Source organism: Citrus clementina, unplaced genomic scaffold, assembly GCF_000493195.1.
Source record: "Citrus clementina cultivar Clemenules unplaced genomic scaffold, Citrus_clementina_v1.0 scaffold_7, whole genome shotgun sequence".
NCBI classification, from domain to species: Eukaryota; Viridiplantae; Streptophyta; class Magnoliopsida; order Sapindales; family Rutaceae; genus Citrus; species Citrus x clementina.
This window is the reverse complement of record NW_006262075.1, coordinates 4,036,327-4,063,539: the sequence shown is the minus strand read 5'-3', so window position 1 is coordinate 4,063,539 and position 27,213 is coordinate 4,036,327. Positions and strand designations below refer to the sequence as shown.

General features: G+C 33.2%; 2 protein-coding genes across 3 annotated transcripts; one reads left to right on the top strand and one right to left on the bottom strand.

Annotated features, from left to right (window-relative positions):
• Positions 1-1,356: 1,356 nt before the first annotated feature.
• LOC18037007 (BTB/POZ domain-containing protein NPY5) lies at positions 1,357-7,258 on the top strand. 2 transcript variants are annotated; one of them, XM_024180428.1, is made up of 6 exons: positions 1,357-1,934; positions 2,491-2,526; positions 3,061-3,182; positions 4,384-4,453; positions 4,940-6,118; positions 6,360-7,258. In XM_024180428.1, exons 3-6 carry the CDS (start codon positions 3,121-3,123, stop codon positions 6,933-6,935), a joined length of 1,887 nt encoding a protein of 628 aa, XP_024036196.1. In that variant the 5' UTR covers positions 1,357-1,934; positions 2,491-2,526; positions 3,061-3,120; the 3' UTR covers positions 6,936-7,258. The 2 variants fall into 2 exon arrangements, with proteins under 2 accessions (XP_024036196.1, XP_006426078.1); XM_006426015.2 differs by lacking the exon at positions 2,491-2,526.
• A 12,881-nt stretch (positions 7,259-20,139) lies between these two features.
• Positions 20,140-22,249, bottom strand: LOC18037006 (probable N-acetyltransferase HLS1). Its single transcript, XM_006426014.2, has 3 exons — positions 21,857-22,249; positions 21,451-21,632; positions 20,140-21,287 (listed from the first exon to the last, which is right to left on the bottom strand). Exons 1-3 carry the CDS (start codon positions 22,067-22,069, stop codon positions 20,423-20,425), a joined length of 1,260 nt encoding a protein of 419 aa, XP_006426077.2. The 5' UTR covers positions 22,070-22,249; the 3' UTR covers positions 20,140-20,422.
• Between the last annotated feature and the right edge of the window lie 4,964 nt (positions 22,250-27,213).

The window sequence follows — 27,213 nt, the reverse complement described above, 5'->3', positions numbered from 1 at the left end:
GTATTACTTGTATGCTGTTTAATAAAGTTCATGCTAAAATAATTTTTTAAGGAATTTTATTTAATTAGTCCTTTGAGTTTAAATTTTTAATGCTTTTCAAATGATTATCACACTAATAAATGAATTGGTCGGTATAAAATCCATTGCCACGCTAATTAATTTATTGTATATCGATAAAACAAAAAAGCTAGCGAATAAATTAGTGGAAAGGATATTTATATCAACACTTCATCTCTTTGAAATATTTTTGTACAACGCACAAATTTATTTACCATATGAATGATTTAAAATGAAAAAAAAAGTTATATCTTGTCAATTGTTCATAATCTATGTTTAGATATCTTTAGTTCCGTATTAAAAAAAAAAATATTATTAACATACTAGATTCGTTAGAATGAATCATTTATTAATTGAGTGTCTTCATTTTCTTTTTTATCCAGACACACTATTAAATTATAGTTAATTTTTAATTTATTATTAAATTATACAGTTTAATAAAATTGTTTTAATTAATTATATTAAATTGTATGATTAAATAGTATGTTCACACGAAAAAATATATAAATACTTATATGAAAATGATTATATAAAGAGAGGGGGGTACTTTAATAAGTAATGGGGATATTTTAACGTAATATTACAGCGGAAATAGAAAATGTATAAATGAAAAAAGAAGGTAGACAAAAGAAAAGTGGCCAAGTTCGAACTGAAAAGCCATCACTAATCTAAGACCATGTGATGATACCCAGAATCCAGCCGAAGGTCCACTTAATATTGTAATCGAATGAGCCGATAATATCGGCAATATATCATATTATCGCGAGAGAAGAAAAACAGGAGGCAACAATTAAAGTCAGTTGGTTGGTAAAGTCAGTTGGTTGGTGTGAATAGTTCGGCACTCTCATTTATTAAGAGAGGTTAGGGGTTCAAGCTCCACTCTCGTACGTAATCACCACTTTGAGCAGTACTTTATCCTTTACGAATAGATCTGATAAAAATATTAATTAATCTGAATTATGATACAAATTTAAAAATATATTTCACAATTATAATTTATTTAGGACCATCTCGTGATTAAAAAAAAAAAAAAAACAGGAGGCAGCCTTAGTAGCAATTATCTTTTACTCTTTTAATTTTCAAAATGTTTAATTTAATAAAGAAGAAAAATGAGATGGATGGCATTGTTATCAAAGTACGCGCGAGATGATGGACGTGGATGGGTCGTTTTCTGGTACATGGGGGCTGTTTCTCACTAAAACGGAGGTAAAGTAAAGCAAAGTAATGGGATGGAGTCCGAGTCAGGTGTGTAAATTGTAATTTGTGTTACACAGGGGAAACATCGAAGTTGTGTCTTGTCAGTCTTGGCGTGCAATTGCATTGTCTTTGTTATCGTGGGGGCCTCATGTCATGCTCTTGCTCGTGCATGCTTTTCTAATTCCCTTCTCATCATCTTATTCTTTGTCTCTTGGGCATGATAAAGCAACAACCCTCCTTTACTCTTTAATAACTTTCTTTCCTGTGGTTAAATCTTATAATTATTATTAAGTTTTGCAAAATCAATTAAAAGTAAAGAGAGAGAGAGAGAGGCGGTGCTCGTGCTGATTCAAAGGAAAGAGAGGGAGGAGAGGGAACATTCTGGGTTCTGGCTTTATGTGTAAGCAGTGGTGCCTGTCAAAAGATGAGGAAAGGATAATCTTTTTGAAGGGTGGAGAGGGGGTCAATCTTTTGGGGTTTCTGTTTGTTGGGTGGGTTATTTTGTGTTATGTGGGGTTCTTTCTTTTGTGTTTTCTTCTGCTGAGATGGGACTGTTAATCCTCATACTCTGAGCGTCAACATTGTCATTTGTCATACGGATGTTTGATTCTTTGTACTTGACAATTCGCTCATTTTAAAGAGAATCGCGCTTGCTAGATTTCTTCTGAAACCATTTCAAGGTAAGCTAACACTGAGCTCGTCATATATATTAGATACTATTGAATTTGTCATCTGGGACTGTGACTGACCCTGGCTTTGTCATTCTTTCGTTTGAGGAGGGTACTTTTCCTTTCCTCTTACTCCTCGTTGTTGCAATTTGTGGTTTGATTATTCTGTGTCTGCATGAGTATAGCTGATCTTAGTTATTTATGTGAGAGCGAGACCATTAATTTTCTGTAGTTAGGTATGTTTAATATCTAACATGTTGTGGGAAATGACACGGAGAGAATTTTTTTGGGTTGTGTTTTCAAGCCGAGCAGGAGTTCTAGCTTGTTGGCCGATTCTTAGTTCTTTATTTGGTCAAAAAGAACAGGGTTTTTTAATTCATTTTTCCGTGTTAGAATCCGCAAATGTTATCCATTTTTCAGCACTTTCTTGAAACAACTTTGTTGGTATTGATAATTGATGTTCACTTGTGTTACCATCTTTTTAGAAATCTCCAAAATTAGTGCTAATTGTCAACCATTTTGGTAGTTTCTTCAACTCATATCGAGATAAGCTGTTTCTTTGTTGCAGGTTGTGTTGTAGTTTCAAAGAATTAAAAGAGCAAAGGTGAGACTATGATTTTGTATTGTAAGGGAATGTATCTGAGTTTTGGGTTTTGAACTTTGTGGACCAAAAAAAGGCATTGGTGCTGGTATGATCCTTTGAAAAAAGAAAACAAAGGAAGAATAGTTAAAAAATTATTTTAAGGGCGGTGGTGTCAGTTTTGAGCTAGTGGGGGTGTCTCTGGTTTTGAGAATTATATATGTTTTGAGTCTTTAGGCATTGTCTCCTTAACACTCTTTATTTGTCCGTGGTCCTTGGCCTCTGTTGCCAACTGAGGAAGCAAACACTTCTTTGAGTCTCTTCACATTCAAGTGAACATTTTATTGATATATTACACTTTTACCACTTTCTCTTTCTTTCTTTGGCCTTGGTTTGTGGGAAAGATTCGGTCATACTAAGTAATTCACCAGATTTTGCTTTGATCCATTTTATTATTATTCTAACGCCAGAGAATTCTTAAAATTCTGTGGTTAGATTCCCACTTCTGTGGTTTTACTTTAAGTCTTACTGGCAATTTGGTTCTGATTGTCGGTCCAGGAATTTGAAGATTGGAATCTTTGGACAGAAAACTGAGGAACTGATCTTTCATTTGGCAAAATGAAGTTTATGAAACTTGGATCCAAGCCTGATTCATTTCAGACTGAGGGGAACAATATCAGGTAAATCTTTTTGATCTCTGATTCTATCGAGAGCTACTAATTTTACTTTTCTGTTTTGCTAATTTATTTTACTTGGTAACTGGGAAAATCCTTTTCCCAGTTGGTTTTGTGTTGTTGGAGGATGTTTGTTGAGTTTTTTAGTTCCGATAATTGATCAAGCTTCAAATGGCTAAGCCTTCTCTGAGAAAATCTGAAAAGTTAGGAATGAGAGAGTCTGTGTAGAATCATTGCAAGCATTATGCCATTGGTTTAGTATATAAAGATGTTGTTTTCCTTGTGCCTTCAAGGATGTAGAGAGGGAAATAGACACCGCACTAAGAAAATTTTTAGCTTGAGACTTGTTCAAGTCATTTATCTATGGAATCAAAAGAAATCTGGCAAATTTTTTGTTATTGTTAATATGACAATAGTGACAGGACTGACTCACTACATTTTCAAGCTACCTTTTCAAGCCTGGATTTTCATAGTACAATGACTATATAGATAATAAAAAGTAAAGCAGCATAAGCTCACTTTCATTTTTTCCTTCATTAGAATTAAGTAGTGTTCTCCGGAGAATAATAGACATGTAGATGCATAAAACAGCTATTTTAGCGTGCAATCCTCTGTGAGTTTTTGCAATCTGCTGTATTCCTAGAAGTTAAAAGGGTTGAGATGTTAGCATCCATATAGTTTGTCAAATGGATGTCAATTAATTATTCACCTTGTGTTAATCTTCTTTGTCTTTCCAATAACAAAGTTAAGCTACAATGACAACAAGATGCTTTGCAAAGCAAATCTATTATTTTTACCAGCAAAGATCTCTATCACTAGAAGAAATTTTAGTTTCTAGGACTTGTTAAATTCAAACAGAAAGTACACATGAAAAAATCTCCAACAAATGCACATTTTTATCTTATTTACTTTCTTCCCACTTGGTAGACTCTACTTGTGCTCACTGTGTAATGCTTTTTCCATGAGGTCAGAGATTCTTGGATATTGCTTGAAAGTTAAATGCATTGGCTTTAGTTTTATTTAATTTCAATTTAGCTGTATGCCTGTATTCTATGGAACGTGGACTGCACTTTTTGCACCATCTGCCACATGTGGGTATTTTTTTCCCACATGTTTGGAGAGAGCTTCTTAAAAGATATAGTTGTGCTTTCATCTTTGTGAGTTCACTTTATTGTTAATATAACCTGACCAACATCTTTGTGTACAGATATGTGGCAACTGAGTTGGCAACAGATATAGTTTTTAATGTTGGGGACGTGAAATTTTATCTGCATAAGGTATGAATTACATATGATAAGGTAGTTCCTTGATTACAACTTACCATTCACATTTATGGGATACCAGTTTAAAAAAAAAAATTTAGTTCTTCAACTTAACAATTTAGTACATGTATCTAGAAAAGCACAAATAGGATCTGTCTTTCCTCCTTTTCCCAAAATCTCGCCCCATTCTGGCATGATTAGCACATTCTCTTTTTTTGAATCTTATGGATTATTAGGAATTGAGACCTAGAATTTGATTCACTTGGGCGAAATTGTCTAGATCCTAATTTTCTCTTCTCACTAGTCTGTGGAGTCCATGGACAACCAATTGCAGGTCTAAGTTTCTAACCATTTGATTTGTGCCTGTTAATAGTCCTATTTACTTTACCAGTCAGAGTGGCCTGAGTTTTAGAAACACTAATTTAATCTTACTTGTATTGGCATACACTTGAGTGTTAGTTGCTTGTTGGGTATTTAGTAATATCTACAATATTTGTGCAGTTCCCCCTTCTATCCAAGAGTGCACGCCTTCAGAAGTTGGTTGCAGCCACAAATGATGATAACAGTGATGAAATGCCCATCCAGGATATTCCTGGTGGACCTGCTGCTTTTGAAATATGTGCTAAGTTCTGCTATGGCATGACAGTCACTCTTAATGCATACAATGTGGTTGCTGCTCGATGTGCAGCAGAATATCTGGAGATGTATGAAACAGTAGAAAAAGGAAACCTAATTTATAAAATTGAAGTCTTCCTCAACACTAGCATCTTCCGTAGCTGGAAAGACTCAATCATTGTTCTTCAAACTACGAGGTCTCTTCTGCCATGGTCTGAGGAACTTAAGGTGGTCAGCCACTGTCTTGATTCCATAGCTACAAAGGCCTCAATTGATACTTCCAAGGTGGAGTGGTCATACACCTATAACAGAAAAAAGCTCCCGTCGGAAAATGGAAATGATCCACACTGGAATGGTATGAGGAAACCCCAATCAGTTCCAAAGGACTGGTGGGTAGAAGATCTTTGTGAACTTCATATTGATTTATATAAGAGGGTTATATCAACAATCAAAACAAAAGAACGAGTCTCTGCTGATGTAATTGGAGAAGCCTTGAATGCATACGCCCTCCAAAGGTTGCCAGGATTTGGCAAGGGAATGATCCAGAATGGTGATGTAACTAAGTATAGATCATTGGTGGAGACCATAATGTGGCTGCTACCTACAGAGAAAGGTAGTGTTCCCTGCGGTTTCTTGCTTAAGTTGTTAAGGGCAGCAATTATGTTGGAATGTGGAGAAACGGAAAGGACAGAGTTGATGAGGAAAATTGGTCAGCAGCTAGAGGAGGCTACAGCGGCTGATCTTCTGATTCGAGCTCCATCTGGAGACACAACTGTGTATGATGTTGATACAGTGCAAAGCCTCGTTGAAGAGTTTCTGGCATGTGAACAGAATGCTTACAGTGATCTTTCCCTGGAAAATGAATTCCAGAAGATTAGAAGCCCCCGAATGACTTCAGATGCTTCTAAAGTGAAGGTTGCAAAGGTGGTTGATTGCTACCTAGCTGAAATTTCAAAGGATCCCAACTTACCTCTTGCAAAGTTTGTTAATCTTGCTGAAATTGTATCTATTTTCCCAAGACAGTCTCATGATGGACTTTACCGTGCTATCGACATGTATCTGAAGGTAAGTAGCAGGTTTTCTAGTGTCTGCAGATAAATTTATATTTTATTTTTCCTCATATCTTCCACATGCATGACAAGTGTCTGCTGATCATTACACAGCTCGCTGCTACTGATACAGAGTATCAACTTTGTTACCGGAATATATAAAGCTGTGAACTTAAAATGCGAGTGCAGGGTGTATGTGCATGGATTTAATGAAGGCTATTGGGTTTGAATTAACTTCTCTAATATATCTGATACAGGAGCACCCTGGGATCAGCAAAAGTGAGAGGAAGAGAATATGCAGGTTGATGGACTGCAGGAAATTATCAGTAGAGGCCTGCATGCACGCTGTGCAAAATGAGAGACTTCCCTTGCGGGTGGTTGTTCAAGTCCTCTTTTTTGAGCAGATACGAGCCACGGCATCAGCTGCTGGCAACAGCACACCTGACCTACCAGGGTCCATTAGGTCCTTACTCCCCGGTGGGTCTCATGGAAGCTCAAGGTCGACTACAACGAACACCGAGGAGGACTGGGACTCAATACCGACAGCTGATGATATCCAGGCTTTGAAAGGAGAGATCGCTACCCTGAGGTTAGCAGGTGGTAACAGTGATAAAAATGGGAATGATGGTTGTAAAATTGATGCTGAGAAAGTCACTGCCGGTAAAATGAAAGGCATTCTCATGTCAAAAATATTTTCAAAGCTCCGGTCAAGCAAAGACAAATATGGTGAAATCAGCAGCTCCGATACATCAGAGAGCCCAAGTCCTGGTTCTACAACTGCAGAGGAAACCAAGTCTACCCCATCTAGAAGTAGGAGGCACTCAGTATCTTAGTCATTGGCATGCTCAGTAGAATCAGGGCACGCCTTGTTTGGCCTGTATAATTGTATCACTTATTTGACCATTAGGATATTAGAAACCACTGACTTTATCCTGGGATATTTTGAGCAACAGAATCATGTTGAAGGGTTGTGGTTGTGGGGAAAATGAATTTCTTTTGGATGTCAACTTTTACTTTGGCCCCTCAAGAGATTAGAGGTTCTGGAAAAGTACTGATGGTTGATCTTTCTTGTGTTAGAGATAGGCTGTGACGGCGAACCAGTTTTGCTGTACTATGAACAAGACGGAATCTCAAGTTTCTGCTTGCTTTTCTTTTCTTTGGTTGCCTTTTTACATCGTTTTAAAAAGCTTCTGGCTTTGCAGCCACGCTTGCTTCCACTGCAAGGCCACTCTAGGATCTAGGAAGCCATCTTGATGGAGAGTAGATTATTCCTATGAGAATATGGAATAACAGAATAAGCCTGGAGCGGCGAAAGACTGTGCATTGGCCCATAAATGGGGCCCAATTTTGGAGAATATAGGCCTAAACCGAAAGAGCTGCCTGCGTCAAGAACCCAACGCGTCTGGGGCAGATAATCTCTTCGCAAACGTGGAAAGAGCATATGCATCCTTGAATATTAAGTACAAATATTTATAGACTTCTACTTATAATGTCAAAAAAAAAAAAAAAAAAAAAGGTCACCTGCAATTAATTAAGTGAGAATTTTTTTTCTTTAATCTTGTTAAAAAAATTAAGACATTACAACTTATCCAACATTCAGTCTTTTTTATTAAATCAGGCTAATTTTTCCTTTTCTTATTGTTGATTATTCAATTTCTCTTGTCAACTCTAATTTGAAAAGATATCTCACTATTTACTAATGGAAATATCAACAGCGGCAGAAGCATCTGCATGTAAAGGTCGTTTTGACAATGCTATCTTCCTAATTTCTTGCATTCTGGGACCTAATTTCCCCACTCTAAGCTCTAGATTTGATGACTTTTTGACTTGAAAATCGAAAGCCCATGAGCAACCCAATCTAAATCCATGGCCGACTATTTTTAATTTCGAGCCCGTTCTCACCTAAAAGAACCATAGATATCATTTGAACTGGGCAAAAAGTACATGCACTCAGTCAACCCACATTTATGGAATCCCATGAGCCAAAAATGCTGATTCAAGTTCAAAAGATGCCCTTCCAAGTATTTGCCTTGCTATGATCCTGCAACACCCACCACCAAAAAAGGAAAAAAAAAAATGACAACCCACTTTAGCTCTTCAGCCATTGACTTCAAAGGAAGACTTGAACCAAAAAGATAATAAAGCAAAGTCAACAAAAAATTTACTTACCGATGTTGTTAATGTCTCCTCCACCGCCCTCATACCTAAACCACCTCCAAATTTTTTAGTGAACTACAAAAGGACATTGGCCAAAGTGACCGACCATTGAAGATTTTTATTGAGCTTCTAAATCGAACCTATTTTCATTGGAACAACTTTACTTGAAGAAATTGGCATTGTTGAATTGGAGAGCGGGCTTTCATACGTATATGATAAGTTAATTAATTATAATTAGGCTTATAACTTTGCATTAATGAAAACAACCTCTAGTCAAAACTTGCTGAACATTCCTCGTCTACTTGCCTAATTTGAACTTTAATGAATGGCGTGCAAGTCATAGAATAATGAAAGCTTTTTCTCTGTAATCTGCCTTCTTTAGTCTGTGTGAATGGATAAATTTATGTTTAGTATTATCAAAATGTTTCAAGGTGGGTATGATTAATATATGAAACAAACGGTTCTGGTTATATTGAAACCACTCCACGGTAGAATATTCTTTCATGACCACACATTTAAAATTATAATATATTTTTTACTGTTTATTACTTTGTGTTTGTGATTATAATTCACGTTATATCTTAGAGCAACTCCAAAATAGTAATGCCCCAAACAAAAATATCAAAGGAATCTATTAAATTTTAACTTTGTTGTCCAATTCGTCCATTTAAATTATTCGAAATTGGGGTAATTTAATGAGATCAGGATCTCTCCTAATTTGATGTCTTCCTGTGCAAATATACATGTGGTAATTGGTAGTTAATAACATAAATAAAATAAAGAAGTTAAATCATATGCATACACTATCACTTAAGGACACATAGCATAAAATCTTTAAAAACTTATGAAAGCTCAGATCAGGAGATAATATTTTTTTCAATTTAATTATATCAACGTCTTTTCAGTAATGTGTATATGTGTATCTATATATTATTACTGAAAAGGCATCCATATCATTAAATTTGTAGTCATTGTGGCACTCTTTTTTATAAAGGTAGTCAAGGTGGCACTTGCTCCTAATGACTCAAGCTTTTCTGTTTGTTCCATCTTGCAATTTGGTGCATTTGCATATACACTCCATGAGAAAAACTTTGAAAGCAAGTGGATATGTGATGCAAATTCTTGTGTTTAAAAACAAGACCAAAATGAATACTTGGTTGGTTGGTTTAAGTAATGAGAATGTAAGAAATTGTCATTAGGATGTTGATATCACGTTTACTTTTTATTTTTATTGGTCTTGAAAGAAGTGGTTAATTTTTTGTTATTAATAACATTGACTCTGACCATTTAAAAAAAAAGGGTAAAAGTCTATTTAGTCCCTATATTTTAATATTAGTATTGATACCCCTACCGTTATTTTTTATTTCTTTTGGCTTACTTTTATAATATTACCATTTTATAAACATTTTTTTGTTTGGACATTAATAAAAAGAAAATAATTAAATTACCAATTTAACCCTAAAAATTATATTAATTTTTAATTGTCAAAAATTGTATGCAAACTATCGAGTGTGCAAATGTTTGTTTGCAAAAAAATTAATATGATTTTTTTATTTTCTAGGGTGAAATTGGTAATTTAATTATTTTCCTTTTATTAATGTCTGAACAAAAAAAATTATTATAAAAGGGTAATATTGTAAAAGTAAGCCAAAAGAAATAAAAAGTAACGGTAGGGATGTTTCGAGGCATTTTTAAAAATACAGGGACTAAACGGACACTAATCTTAAAATATAGGGACTAAATGAGCATTTACCCAAAAAAAAGAAGCAATCATTTTTTTTAATGAACAGACTTAGAATTATATTTAATTCAATCAATTCATACAAGGATTAATTTGTTATTTTTTCAATATAGTAGAGAATCAAATATCATACAACATTAGATAAAAATACATGGATCTTGTAAATGTTACAGAGTTATCTAAGAGAAGAATAAGAGAGAAGCTTATTTTTGGAGTGAGGTGATCAAGTTCTTACATGGAGTTATAAAATGGAGGAAGAAACCTTAAATATCATGGCAGAAGAGAAAAAGAAAAGAAAAAGTCTAATTCTTCCAAAAGTTCAAAATTGAAGATGTTTAGCTTATATAAAGTGTTTCTAAAGGTGTTTTGGTAATTTTAGATAGCCGGCAAATTCTCATTGGCCTGCCCTTCACAATTGGGACTATTTCCATCTTTTTCTTTTATTCACTTGAGAGTGACCAAGTAAGCTCAGTGAACAAGTAATCCCTCTAGCCCTCATGTGGTCCTTACTCTTTACCATATGGTGACTATTGGTTGAATGATCTTACTTCTTTTTAAGGGCAGTTGAGGAGTGTTGACATATCCTTTCCTTATTGTTCTGCTTAACTGATCTATTCTCTCATTAATCTCTTATTTTTAACTTAAAGGACAAAGATATTTATCCTTTTTTTATGGCATGTAGCCCACAATCGTGAGGGCTCAACTTATTATTATTTTTGAATTCTACTACTTTGCCCCTTGAACTAACTAAACAAATCTGCTGAAGTTGTTCTTTTTTTCAAAGAGTACCCCTGACTCATCTTGAGTTATACTCCCTTTACTCCATAGTACTGATTTTTCTTATTTTTTATTCTTTACTGCCATTCACCTGCCCATTGATATAAATCAATGCCCTAAATTTACCCGCAAGTAATAACTAATATTAAAAATATTTCGCAATGAAAAAAAAAAGGTCAAGATTTCTAAGTCTAAGAGGAAATTTCTTCTTTTTTTTAAAAAAAAAAAGTTTAAGCAAAAATATTAAATTTGGGAGTAAAAAAAAAAGATGAGGTTCGTACTAATTGATCGGACAATTATATTTTAAATACATAAAATGTTACTATGGCCATAAATATTTTTATTATGAATTATAAATTTTTATTTCCGATGATAATTTCTTCTATTATATTTATAAATTTTGTAAAATATAACAATCAATCAACAAAGCTTTATTAAAGATAAATTGATAGGCAACATACATATTTTAAGAGTATTGATTTAGCGGGGGATGTTGCTTACTTTGTTGTGAGCACAATACTACCAATGGTGATGCCTGCGGCATTTTTTTTAGGGTAAGTGGAATTTTTTTTTCGTAATTTTTATTGGCTTTGATTGATGGGTTGTTTGACATTGAACTCTCTAATAATGATGCTACCAATTCACTAATATCTTCAAAAGAAACAAACATCACATCCATTATAAAGTAGGTGCCTTTCCACCAACTAGTTAAATAATAATAATTAGGTCTGTTAGTGACGAGCTCAAATTTAGATCCTGCACTTGTCCACTTAGATGGTTAATGTTTATTGGCCGCGAATTATTATATGAATTAAAAAATAAAACCGTACTTCACGTGATTTTAAAAAAATAATTTAATATTATTATTATTTTTTATTTTATATTTGATGAAATTAATAAAAAATATAAATTAATTTTTTTAAAGATGAGGCAGTCTTATAAAAAATAAAAAAACTATTAGCCAGCAATATAAATAAAGAAACAATGCAAGATAAAAAATAAAATGAGAGAATATATTATAAAATAATTTTATTCATTCCAATTGTATGTGTACAAAATAAAAAGATGAACTCTCATTTTATAGCTACATAATCACTCCATGAAATTAATGAAAAATTATGGATTATAATTCCTTGTAAGATAGTGGGAGTTATAGGGAAGCTAAAGGTTACTAATGAGAGATAGTGGAGAGACTAAGAGATATATATAATGAACATCTTCATTTATTTTAATAAATTCATAGCACTCTCTCTTGGATGTTCATTACAAAGAATATGCCCTATTAAAATTTTTATATAATTGTTATTGTGTAATAATAATCAAATTAATTATGAGAAAATAAAAAGTCAAATATAAAAAAAAATTTATCTATTTATTAGATAATAAAAAATATACAAAAATAAAAAATAATAATATCACATCACCTCCTCAAATTTGAACTTTATATATATATATATATATATATATATATATATATATATATATATATATATATGTGTGTGTGTGTACGCGCGCGCGTGTGTAATAATTACTGGACTACAGTATTCGGAATTCGATAGATGAACAGACTCATGAACTCTCTCTCTCTCTCTCTGTGTCCCCGCGCAATTCTCTGTATTCTCTTTTCTTTCTTCTCTCTTTGTTTGTTTGAGTCATGCTCCATGTGCTTTTGTTTATTTATTTTTAAAGTAAACCTCCAGAGATGAATAACACATTATATGAAAAAGAAAGCGGAAAGTTGATTTGAAAGAGACAAAGCGAAATCCTATAAATAGTCTATACAATATTAAATTATTATGGGACTAAGAAAATCAGTACTTATGCATTCTTCAAGAGTCATTGGAAAGGAATTTTTTTAATTTTTAGTTGAAAAAAAATTCTCCCACGTCAAATCGGACAAACTCAAACAGATATAAGTTAAAGTGTTTGTAACATCATAATCTTCTCCATAAATATAAAAATAACGAATAGAATAGATTTTAAGAAAATTATCTATCATATATTTTTAAATGAATATCTGTATTAAATATGTGTGAATATTTTTTAAGTATATCACTCGTATATTTTAAATTGACAAAACACTTCTACAGTCCATCAATCTATTAACTGTCGTTTGCAAGCGCTGACATCATAAAGGTAATTTAGTCTTTTAAAATGGACGAAACTTTGATTAAAACAAACGACAAGTCATCCCATTTACCTAGTAAAAAATGACATATCATATGATATATATTAATAAAAATGACATGTCATCCCATTTATCAGATAATTACTAATAATTACTAAAAAACATTATTTTACAACCGAATCTACTCCTCCAAAATTGAACCTAAATTTTTGAAGATCTACTCATCTAAGCTCCAACTGGAATTTTTTATGGTATAATATGTTGTTAATAATTTTTTATGGTATAATATGGATTTTTTATGGATAATTGTTAATAATATGTATTATTAATAATTCATTTTTTAATAAAAATGTATTGTTAATAACAAAATAAAAAAAATTATGTATTAAAAATTTACATTAATTTTAAGGATAAATTTATCTTTTTTACCTCATTTTGAGTTTCAAGGGCGAAATAGTCAATTTACCACAATTATGTTAACTTTTTAATGGAAGTTAACGGATTAGTGGACGGCAGAAATATTTTGTCAACTTAAGATATACGAGTGAACACTTAAAAAGTGTTCACACACGTTTGATACAAGTATCATTTAAGGATATATGACTCATAATTTTCTTATATTTTATTATAATTAGACAATTGAGCCATCTAATATAAAATTATAAAGAAGAAAATAGGATATCACTTTTGAGGAAAGAATAAGTAGTCATGTTTAATCACTTACTGATGTTTCAATATATTAAAAGAGAGACTTTAGATGAACCGAGCTACTGCCCAAGTTAAGCTTCGCCCTTTGGGTATTCAACGTAATTCTAATTGTTATTTTGCAGTTGCTATTTATAAAAATTATAAAATCATATTATGTGTCTTAGTGCTCATCAAACAATGACATTGAAACTAATTGAAACTACTACAAGGTTGATGGAGTTACAATGTAACGTAACTTGACAACACCTTTTTTCTTCTTATACTTTTAATAATTTATAAACAAAACTGTTCAAGCTGAGATGGGCCACATCAGTGATAAGGCAAGTTAAAAAGCTGACATGTTTATCCAATTATGAACCCAACGCAATGAAACAGTAACCATTCTCTTTCTTCCTCATTGTTGACCTGAGGGAGGCTGAGCCTGATCAATCCTATATTTTCTAGCTGGAAGTCACTGAGCCCACTCAATGCACCACTTTATCAGAAACCAATGCCAGGCCAGCATTTGGTGAGATTACCGAGTCCATTGAAAGTTTTTACACTTCATTAATATATATATATATGGACTTGACTAGCTTACAGACTCTGTAAGCTACAGACAGCAGCATCAGCCGTTGGATGTGGTTGGATGTGGAGTGAGAAACTAAACAATAGAAGATCGGATGGTGGGATGACGGGAGATGTTTGTTACAGAATATATATATATATATATATATATATATATTAGAAGTGTTTGGCTTCATAATTTTAAAATACAGAAAAATACGAGAAAATTTTAAAATTGTGTCGTTTTAAAATTTTTTTAGATTTTTTCATATTTTAAAATTTTTGATAAAAAAACTATTATTATTATTATTATTATTATTATTATTATTATTGTAGGTAAAAAAAATTGTCTTTAGCATATTAATATTAATATTTTTGGTTATATTTTAGTGTATATTTTTACTTTAACAAAATAAAATATCTTCATTATAGAAAGATTATATATATATATATAAATTATCATATAATTAATAGTTATATCTAATTAAATTATATATATTATGCATGAATTAATTTTTTTGATAAATATATATTAATTAAGCATAATAACTCTGATATATCATAAAATTTTGTATGATGTGATGTGAATTAGATAGATAAACAGCAAAGCGCACGGTAGAGACTAAAGACACGGCCGCTATATAAACAGTGGTCACATTAATTCATATCTTAAATCTCCTGTTATCCACCTTAATCTCCAGCGTGATTCATATGATTCTTCTTATTAACAGTAGTAAACTAACCACGTGAAGAACCGGTCCCCAAAGTTGCTGCTTTACCTTAACGAGCCGTCATTGCATTTGCATGCATCACCTATCTCCTTATTTCGACGACAATTGCTGAGTTACAGCTACTGTAGCTTACACCCTTTCAAAAACATGTAAAAAATTATAACAGACTCATATGATTTTTGCATGAGACATAAGTTACAGCAGTCGTAACTCAACGGTATCCTCATTTCATCTTATATTACTCTATTTATGTTCGCTCCTTTTAGTTTCTTTTACTAAAGAGGTGGTCAATTTTGAGTTATATTTCGTGTACTTTACACTCACTCACATAAAATTTATATTAGGGATCCCTAAAGAAGCTTGTCTTATTCTGCCGAGGCCTATTCACAAGCTAAGACGGTGGAAAGTGAAGAACGTACCTATCAAACATGCCTTACTTTTTTGCAGTTTTGTATATATTTATAAATTTATATTTTTTCACTTGATAACTCGGTTTGATTTGAAAAAACGTCACCATCCCGGAACCTGTTGTTTATGGTCCATAGAGCAAGATGAAAAGTTCAAAACCCACTGAAATTGCCGTAAGTAAAAAGAGGAGTTGTGTAGAGGAAAAGACAAACAAACAAATAACCACAAATATATATAATAGTACATTACTTGCTTTCTCTGTCAATGCAAAAATTGCAGCAAAAAGCCAAAATCTCCAATCAATTTTATCATCATAATATGAAAAGCAAACCCCTCAAAGACAATTTCGTCTATTAAAAGTGGCCCACCATAATTGTGTCTTGTCTTTTGAAAGTAGTGTCATAGCTTCAAGTACCTTATCTTAAGGCACTTTTGCCCTTATTTGAGGGCAATATTTGTTTTCTGAGGTCTAAGATAATGGGGAGGCGGCCTTTAATAAATATATATATAATCCTTGGCATCAAATCGGAGGGAAATGTATCGGCATAACAAGTCCTTTTGAAAGATTTTAGCTTGAAACGACATTTGGATTACACATGATTTGTCATTACCCATCAGAGAACCAAGTTGTGACTTTTTAAGATTATATGTGGATAGAATAAGCATAAAGAAAAAGCCCTAAAAGATGATGATGATGATCAATTCCATATGAAACAAGGTGCGTCTGGTTACAAGAAGATCTTAAAAAGCCACGTCCATTTACAAAAGTAACCCAAGAAATTAAAAAAACAAAAAGACTTGGGGGATATTCCTCCCTGTGCATAAACATTCATATCTTGTCATTCCCTTTCTTTTATTCGTTAATATCATCACTAAAACTTTAAAAAAAAGCCGGAAAAAGCTAATTTTAAAAATTTTACAACAAAAACCTCTCCTCCATTGAAATTGAAAAAGCCTTGTGCTGCTAACATATTCTCTCCTCTTTTCCTACTATGATGTAGCGAGATAGCAGGAGCAGATTAATAGGATAAATAAATATTAGATATTATTTTAGTGTCAGACCAAGCTAACATGAGTAGATTACGCTCTAATCAAAGTGTAATTAGATCTCGTTCTAATCTAAATAACTCAATGAGATTTTAATAATGCATTAAATGAGATTAGATGACGCTCTAATTCAAACGACTTATAAGAGAGATTTTGAAATATAATACCAAAGGCAATTATAAAAGAAGTTTATTATTATTATTATTATTATTATTATTATTATTATTATTATTATTTCGCAAAGGTTGAAGTTATGAAAATAATAATAACACCTACCAATTTACAATAGGATAAATTTACTTCTTCAAGTTTCCTTAGTGAGAACAAAATTACAATTATATTAAAAATAAAAGACTAAAATACATACCATAACAAACTCTAATTAAAAATAGAAAATTTCAAAATACCTAAAGTAGCAAAATTCCACAACTCTAAGTAACGTCCTACATCAATCTCCCCTCTTAAAAGAAAGCTCGTTCTCAAGTTTATCTAGAGGATATAACTTGTAGTGGACCATCAATGCATCTTGGAGCTTGAACTTGTAGCATTACTTATCAATCATGCTTGAAACTCGAAATTCTCGATACTCTATCTTTTCTTTGATCTTATGAGTAACTCTTCGAGAAGATGAAGTCTTATATAAACAAATCACTTCTAAGCCTTTCAAGTCTTTTGCCAAACTCGTTCAATGTTTTTGTTAATTAACTTTATTTTTATAGCCAAATCTTCTTCAACAATAACCTTTTTGTCTTCAACTTGGATAAACATAATCATGTCAATCATTACTGAGGTTTTTTCATCTTAATTTTACTATGGAAACTCATTCACACTATTAGGCTCAATGCGCAAATAAAAAGTAAGTTGTACTTCTTCTTTAAAAATCTCATATAGACCAATAATCTCATCATCTTCTATTTTTATTGGTGTAACAAATGATGGTTCGATACCAACACAATGAACAAAATGGTCTTCTATCAATTGCCTCATAGCAAACCATTCTTTGATATCATCTAATCCTTGTCGAATCTTTGATTCTTGTAATTGTTCCTACCAATCTAAAGCATCACCTATCAACTTAAATGATTGCATGAAAGATAGCAACTTTTAAAGTGACAGTTTGAAGAAATCATCTTTTTTGCAAATCTAGCAAAAAAATATCATTAGGATTACTATCGAATCTCGGATATCCTCAAACTCAAAGAGATAATATAGACCCTGATATTCTATCTTTATCATTTTCTTGTCAAATTAAAAACATAAATGATGACAAAAATGTACATAACTTGACTTTCAAGGTTTGGTGTTGTCAGTGGTTAGTGGCCATGATTAGGACCAGAGGGAGACGGTGGCTAAGAGCATGCTGATGTCGAAGATGACAGTCAACTCATGGCAGTAGTGGCAGATTAAAATGCCAAAAGTATGGCTACATGTTTGGTTTGGTTGCGACGATTTCGGTAATTTTCAAACTCGACAGTGGGTAGAATTTGGATGTGCGACTAGAGGAAAGTTTGATGATGGTGTGATTGATGATGAAACAACAACACTGGTCGTGGTGCTTGTGGTGGAGTCATGGGTTTGTTGTGGTGGTAGTGGAACGACTGCGTAAATTAAGGTGTGTTGCAAGGGCATTGGTTGCCGACTAATGGTGATTCTAGTAAGGATGGTTGTAGTTAAGGTGGCGACAATGGCGGCTCGTTTTTCTAATTTTTTGGATAAACGATGTTGAATAATTTGGGCGAGTTGTGGTGAACGGACATGATGATCAGGAAAGCTGTGCAACTAGCACAAATATGCTTTGATACCAACTAATGAAGTGCGGTAACAGAAGCAGATTGATAGGATAAGTAAATTTTAGATATCGTTATAGTACCAGACCAAATCAACATGATTAAATTACACTATAATTGAAATGTGATTAGATCTCATCCTAATTCAAATGACTCAGTAAGATCTTAATAACCGTTAAGTGAGATTACATGATACTTTAATCCAAATGACTATACAAGAGATATTAACTCTACAAGAGATATTTTGATTGATAATCCCTAAAGGGAATTATAAAAAAGATTTCCCATAATTGAATTGGGTTTTCACTAAAATTTTTATTAAGTTTTTCTCAAATTATTATAATCATATATGATTTGATTGGTTTTTATATTTATATTGAAATCACCACAATGACTACTTCAAAAATGAAATATTTGAATTGTTCGCCTCATGGGTTTTAAATCCTTGGTGTTATAATTGAATGATTACATGACGTTTTAAGAGTAATTATTTTTATTAGTCATTATGTAAATGAACCAACAAAGGAAATTTACTCCTAAATGTATATATGTACCATATGATCATAAGACCATAATATTTGGAGTAAGAGGTTGTTTAGTCTTTATATTTTAAGGCTAGTGTCAGTTTAGTCCTTCTATTTAAAAAATACTTCAAACCATCCATATTGTTAAGAGTAATGATACAGCCACAAACTCTTGTACAAACTTATTTTGTACAAACTGACGTGGCATTAATTCATTGGTTGAATGAAAATATAAATTAATAAAAACAAATCATGTGGGCCAAGTGATATTTAATTCAACCAATCTTATCATGCCACATCAGTTTGTACAAAATAAGTTTGTACAAGAGTTTGTGGCTGTATCATTACTCTATTGTTAAACTATTGACACTTTTACTGTTATTTTTTATTTATTTTGTCTTGCTTTTATAATATTACTATAGTACAATAACATTTTTTTGGGACATTAATAAAAAAATTAATTTTACTCCAAAAAATAAAATAAAAACAAAAAGGATATATATTAATTTTTTTAAAAGCTTATGTATGTCCAAAAAGTTAATAGTATGAAAAAATTAAATTACCAATTTTTTTGATATTAATAAAAAAGATTAAGATATTAACTCTCCAATAGAGTGTTTTATAAAAATTAATATATATATATATATTTATCTTTTAGGATTAAATTGATAATTTAATTTTTTATTAATGTTTAAAAAATTATTATAAAAATATAATGTTATAAAAATAAGTTAAAATAAAAAAATAACAGTAAAATATTTTAAGATATTTTAAAAATATAATAATTAAATAAATATAAAAAATAAATAAACTCTTATCCTCATATTCGTATCACTTTTTATGGTCCATAGAACAAGATGGAACCCCACTGAAATTGCCATAAGTAAAAAGAAAAGTTATGTGAAGGAAAAGACAGACAAACAAACAAACATCCTCAAATGTATAGAATAGTACGTTGCTTGCTTTCTTTTTCAATGCAAAAATTGCAGCTAAAAGCCAAATCTCCGATCAATTTTATCATCCATAAACCCCCCTAAAAGACAAATTCGTCTATTAAAAGTGGCCCACTATACTTATGTCTTGTCTTTGGAATGTATTGTCATAGCCTCAAGTGACTTATTTTTAGGCACTTTTGCCCCTTATTGAGGGCAATATTTGTTTTCCAAGGTCTAAGATAAGTAGATAACGGTGAGGTCTTTAACTGTATAAATGTTTTAATTTAGAATTTAAAATATGAAAATATTTTAAGTTATAAATTTTTTAAACTCTATAATTTTAAAATTATATAATAAAAATCAAAGGGAAATATAACGGCAATGAAAAGTCCGTTTGAATATGTATAGCTTGAAAGGATATTCGGAGTACACATGATTTGCCATTACCCATCAAAGAACAAGCTGTAACTTTTTAAAATTAGAATAAGTAAAAAAGAAAAAGCCCTGAAGGATGATGATGATCAATTCCATATGAAATTAAAGCCGCCTTTGGTTACAAGAGGATCTTAAAAAGCCACATCCATTTACAAAGTTAACCCAAGAAAATTTAGATTACAAAAAAAAAAAAAACTTGGGGGTATATTCCTTCCCTTGTACAAAAATTCAGATCTTCGTCATTCCCTCTATTTTCTTCCTCAATATCGCTAAAGACTTCCAGGCCAAGTGGGGGAAAAAAAAAAAACACTACATTGAAATTGAAAAAGGCTTTTGCTGCTAATAATATATTCTTTCCCCTTGTCCTTACTAATTTCTTTCTAATTCTCATTTCTTTCAGAATTCTCTAGGGTCAACAAAAATGGACAAGCCAGGGGGTGATTTAGTCCAGTCACCGAGAGACCCATCACTGTAGTCTTCCCCAAGCCTCTTAATGCACCACAGGTCCTCATCGCAAGATAGCATTTTCCAGTGCGGAATTCCTAACTTCAGCGGCTCGCGGCTTGACACCTCTGTAGCCACCACGCCGCACCCCCGCTCCTTTGCCAAGTTATGCGCGTGGCCACACAGTGCTTTCACCAATTTCGCCGCGCGTGGGCCTTCACCTCCAAGCCCGTACAGAAAATGCAACCCGAAGGGGCTAAACACCTCGGGCACGGAAGGTATCCTCAACCAAGGCAAGACCCGATCGACAACCCTCGTCGTTTTGGCCAGGGTGCGCTTCACGCGCGACGCGCCACGGACCTCGAGTTTAAACACGTCCTTGGAGTTCCAAACGCTCAAAATCGCCCACGACTCTGGCGGGCAGGAGAAAAAAGAATCCGACCCGGCCCACGAGTCAGGAGAGTAAGTGCCACGTGGGACAGCCAAGAAGGTTCCGAGATTGAGTTTGTTATTTAGCACAGAGTCAATGTCGCGGGGGAAGAACTCCGTTGTTGAGAATTTACGACGGTAGAAAGCTTCAGCGTCGGAAGGATTCAGTTGGATGATGGTGACTTGTTTGGGAACGATAAGTCGGTGAGCGAAGACCGGGTTGACCAGGATAGAGGGTGTGCGGAACTTCGAGTAACCGCATTTGTCGGTGAAGAGTTTAACGGAAGCGTAATTGTCGTTTTCAGTTGCTATGTAAGAATATTCAACGCCGCTCTCTCTAAACCACTCTTCCATTCTTTTCACCAGCTTCAAGCCTATGCCCATTCTCCTAAAATAAAAAACACGTAAAATTAGGACTTTTGTGCTTGTTCTTTTGTTTAACAGTAAACGCGTACGATCGGTATACACGAACAAATTCAAAATATATATATTATATAAAAAAAAAAAAAAGAGTCAAGGAAGGAAGGAAGGAAGAAAGATTGAAACCGTACCGGTGAGAGGGGGAGACACGGAGACCTAAAATATAGGCGAGTTTGGTGTAAACAGGGAGAGGCTTTGGGGGTTCGATATCATTAGTGGTGTATTTGGTGTTTCTGGAGATTCTTTTGCCACACGTAACGGTTTTGATGCAGCCTCTTATCATGCCAACTATTTCGTCACCTACCTCAGCCACCTGCAGAGCAGCTCAACACAGCACAAAAACACCAATACGTTAGTTAGTAGAATGGAATATGAAGAAGCTCTCAAAGTGAAAGGTGACATTTTTAAAGAGGGTAAGTCATATGAGTAAAGTGTGTACATTTTTATAATCACGGTACAAAATAAAACGTAGGTCTAGGTAGTGATGTTAATTATTAGAGAAAAGGGCCAAAAAAAATGACAAAAGGAGTAGAGTACCAGCATGAGAAAGGCAGGAGAGTGGCGGACCCTGCAAATAGGGTCACCCAAGAGGTCAGTGAAGAGACAGAGCTTGCCGCTGGGACCAACCTCACACCTTCTCTCCACGTCTTCTACTCCCAAACAATCTTTGTTTGGATCGAACTCTCTTACCACTATATTTCTCATCATCATCTCCACGTTCATGTTCATGTTGTTTTCTAACAAGTTCATTTCTTAGACTATATATTAATCCACAATCACAGCCAAGTTAAAGACAAGACACTCAGAAGTCAGAACTAAGAAAACACAGGCAGCAGTGGCTCTCTTGTTTTCTCTTCTTCTCTGTTGGAGGGTGAAGGATATGAACCAAGTGAAAGCCAGTTTACTATATATAGACTCGAGGGAATCGCAGCTTTTTCAAGGCCCGAATTTGCCTGTATAACGTGTGATATAAGCAAGCCAGTCATAAGGGCTAATACATGGCTAGGCGATATCACACATTTAATCAAAAGGAAAAATAGAACAGATAAAATAATTCGCTAATAAAATTATCTTCTCTCTGGTGTTACCTGCGCAGAGCTTCAAGCTGGTTTTGCTGTCTATAAATACTTGATTTCTGGGCTCACTCTCTCTCTCTCTCTCCAGAATCTCTATTTTTTTCTTTTATTTATTTATTTGGGGTCCCTATCTCTTCTTCTCTCCTCTCTTTTGTCTGTCTATATATCTTTATTTATTTCTCTTCAGGCTGACACTATTACTTGGGTCATAAATCTAGCTGATAATTTTAATAATAAATTACCCAAAAAACTATAAATTGCCAAAAAAAATTAATGCCCATAAAAATTTATTTATTAATCATAGCAAAAAAGGGTAGAGGAAATGGCGGCTATGGCTGCGCAGTCCTGTGTGTTGTTGTAATAAGTTTTTTTTTTTCGCCTTCTCTCCCACTCGTCCGATTTATAATCATTTATTTCTGCGGAAGGAGGCGTTGCCATCATGACCCCATTTGTAATCATTGCTTCTCTGTTTCTCTTCATCAATGTCTTATGATTCATCGGTTCACCATCCATCATCATATTCACATCATGGCCATACACTCCGCCAGTGGGTCCACCTTGAACTCTATTCATTTTTATTTTTCTTTTTCTCTCGGCAAACTCTTTACTCCTCTGATTCACGCGTTCTGCGAGAAGCTTTAATCGAAAAGGATAAAAAAATAAAAAAAAACATATACTCGTCAAAATTTTAAAAAGAATAGAAGTGTAATCGAATTAATGATATAACGAGGGGTAAAAAATAAAATGCAACGTGGCAAAATGGGAGGCGTTACTTTCGGGGAGGCAAGTACCAGGAATAGCGGCCGGTTGAGTAAATGGCCAGTAAAAGCGGGTTCTGTTTTTGTGCTGGTAGCGTGGATTTTCCGATCACGATGAAATCAACGTTATCATTATCTGAATCTAAATGGCCTGCTAGATGGACGGTCATGATGGCCTCAATCAAGGGTAGCTCGATGAAGATTCGGTGACTTCATGAACGATGCTATGATACAACAGAGTCAGAAACAATATCAGACTATGAGTGCTACGCGATGATAGCACAGAGCTCCCCATTATGAGTGGGCAGCAACCACAACAGCAGCGGAAACAGCACACTGTTGAATTGAATATTTGAATCTACCCTGTAGTCTGCTTTTTGTTTTTGAAATGTCATCAATCATCTTTTTATGTGGAAATCAGTGATGGAACGTGACTCCACGCCACTTGATCAAAAAGCACATTTCCGCTTAATCAAGAAGGATTGAACAAAAAGTGACACTCCTTTTCTTCTTAATAAAATTACTTTAACCAAATTATAAAAAGAATATACTTGATAACATTTGAAAAAATTTGGAAATACTTAGAATTTTTTAATTATGAATAAATCTTTCATATTTATTTATATTCAAATTACAAAAATAAAAAATAAAAAAATCATAGTTGCTGTTGGTTGGCTGGGTTGGTTATGAAATAAAGAAAATATTTTGTTTATGAATTATGACGGATCAGCCCCATTGATGATGGAGCACGGAAACACGTGACTCTTCGCCCTTTTAACTTGTGCAAAGTTGAAGTGCTTAATTAATTGCCAGCCACAAACGGCTCTGACAATGATTGAGGTTTAAAAGAAAGAAATGGGGAGACGTCGCATTAAATTGGGTTATTATTGACAATTAATTAAATTATTCTATCATTTACAAGGCGGGGAAGTGGGGCCGCCATCATAACATAAGAACCGTTTGATATTAATAATCAATATTTGTTCCGCTGATAATGACCTAAAATTATTGGCTTTATTAATAACAGACCAAACTATTGAAGAAGCGAAATGGAAGAAAAGCCAATGGCGAGTAGTGAGAAGCAAGAACTAAAAGTTTCTCTTTCGTATGCGATAATATATATAAAATTCATTTTACTGTACGGTGATGAGAGCATCCAACCAAATCATGATTGCTATGTTAACTTATAAAAATAATACAACATCTAATCTAGTAAGTGGGGGCCTATGACTGGTTACCTTGAAATATCTATGTGGGTTTTGTGTCGTGGGGTTGTTAAAAGATTATTATTCGGGTGACAATGATATGGACTCCCCTCCAATTGGAGATTAGCAATTATTCCTTAGAAGTTTTTTTTTTTTTTTTTAAAAAAAAGAAGACACTAGCATGTTGCCAAATGTTGATTTAACAAATTAATTATTGATCCACAACAATTCGACTTCAGGATATTTATTAGCTAAGTGGATAACGGTGATAAAGGCCATAATTGAAAAAAATGAAAAGCTTAGTCTGATTAATCATGTATGCCAAAGCAAAGGAAGTACTCGATTTTGAATCAAAGTTGTTTATATTTTCTTGAAAACTATCGACCTAAACTAATTCTTAACCCAACTTTAGTACCAGCATGGGGTGCCCAATGATAATGTCATTGTGCACTACTCAAAATCAAGTTGTTAAGTCAATTCTTATGCAACGTTGATATTTTTAAGAGTAACGATAGAGATGCAATATCGTGCCCCTTTCATCATGCACAGTATTGTATATACAACACGCCAAAGGAAGAAATAATTGTCATAAATCATTGATTAAAATTATAACTAGTAGCACATAGTAATTAGATGAGAAATTGATAATGAATGGTGATGGTGACAAAGAAATTAATGAACGAATAATGACGATTGTAAAAGTTAGAACAATTATAGACTGGTTAAGATTATAATGACATCAATGTGGATTGACACAATATGTGTATATACATACATATACATAAAAACATTATGCTAATTATAGTAAATAGATTAACTTAAAAAAAATGGTCATATAGCTCATACGGGCATTAACATAGCTCTTTCAAATCATTGTTGGTGATCATTAAAAAATGCTTGGCAATAGCATATTACATATCTATTATTCTTCCTTTGGAAAAAAAAAAAAAAGAAATCAAAGAACGAGATTAGAATAAATTAAAAAAGTGATGAAAAATAAAATAGGTCAAGATTAGAGATTCTTTCTCATGATTATTTAATTCTTATTCGATCAAGATGATCCTAAGAACTCAGAAACATTATACTGACCATATCATTTTTTATATAGACTCTTGTTGGGTCTCCATCGAATTTGGAATCAAAGGAAATATTTGAAAAGATTTCAATGCTAATGAAAGCATTGAATTAAGATCTCTATTTATTGACTATCTTAGGCTACCTAAGAAGAATAATTATTTGGAATATAGCGTCTCTCGTTCAAGATATACATGTTCCGGAATCTTTCTTAATTAAGAGTTAATTACACAAGGAATTATACTTTGATTGGATCTTAAATATAAAAGATGGTGCCGATGACGAAAGAGCTTACGGGAACGATAATCATACAATAAACACATGATTCTTGCGTCGATTCTGGCTTTTGTTCCATCTTTCTGTTGCAATCTTATTCTTGATCAAACTTTAGATATTGATTGGGTCGATGATGGATCAAATAATTAAACTCCTGTTTTGAAAAAATAAAAAAAAAGGAAAAGATTAGATCAATACATGAGTTGTTCTGCATTAACCAATCAATTGTAAAACCTTCCCAAAAAAATAATTAGGGTTTGGACCAGGACCAGGACTAGGACCACTACGTCGTTTGAATATATTGATATATATATATATATGTATGTATAAAACCTAATACCAAGACTAGGTTAATTATATAATAAAAAATGCTGCCAGTCAAAAAGAAAATGGGTCCTCGACATGTAGCATGTTAAAAATTTTCACCTTGATGAAAAAATAATTGGAGAAAGAAACAGTTAGAGACAAATGCCAAGACAATTGCCTCGAAATGATAATGGAAGAGATCTTGTTCCCTTCAAATATATTAGCCGTACGTACAGCACCCCATCATATACAAAATGAATAATATCGGTTGCGAGGCACAACTAGCATTGTAGGGCCGGTGAGAAACAACAATTATTTTCACTAGACTTTGTTTCTTCTTGCTTGGATACGAGAGAAGAACATGACGAAATTAGGGCAAATATAACGTGCGGATTGAAACCAACAAGAAAGAGTAAAGAATTTAACACGTAGGCAGCATGTTCACAATCATCTTGCATATTGTCTTGTTTAATGGGAACTAAGATATAGCAGTGTCGCTTGATGGAGGCGATTTAAAATTGATTAAGACAGTTGGAAAGTTTAGTGTTGGATCGTTAAGTTGACTAGACAATATGAGAATTATGTGGCTCGAGGAATGATATATGTGATTAGTTAACTAACTGCCCTTTTCTCGCTCTTTTTTCTTTCTTTTGTCCTCCATAATTGTTTTTTCAGATTCCTTCTAGGTTCTTAAGCATCGAGACCTTCAAATTGACCCGGAAAAACTGATATAAATCTTATGGGTCCAAAAAGGTATCGAAAATTAACATTATTAAGTAAAATGAATGACCACAAACAGACCCTTGTTCCCTTCTCGTTACATGTTTTAAGGGTCGGTGACGGAAAAGAGATTAATTAATTAAGTTATAGTTTCTACATGTCTACAATGACCTATAAATGATCTACTAAACCATTTACAAAAAGCCAAATATTGAGATATCATTAATCAAGTTATATAATCTTTCTTTAATCTAATCCCGATGTTAATTAATAGGCAAGCTGTATATTCAACCTATTATTAATATCCTCTATCTGTACAGCTGCTTTGATTTGAGCGGGCATGCATGAGGTCACTGACTGATGAATCACCCTTCTGATATCGATATTTGTTCAAGTGTTGTACAGCTTTGGTTGCTGGGGCTTGGCAGAAGAAATTGGGGCACATGAAATTAAAAGAGCAGAGATAGAGAGGATTTTGG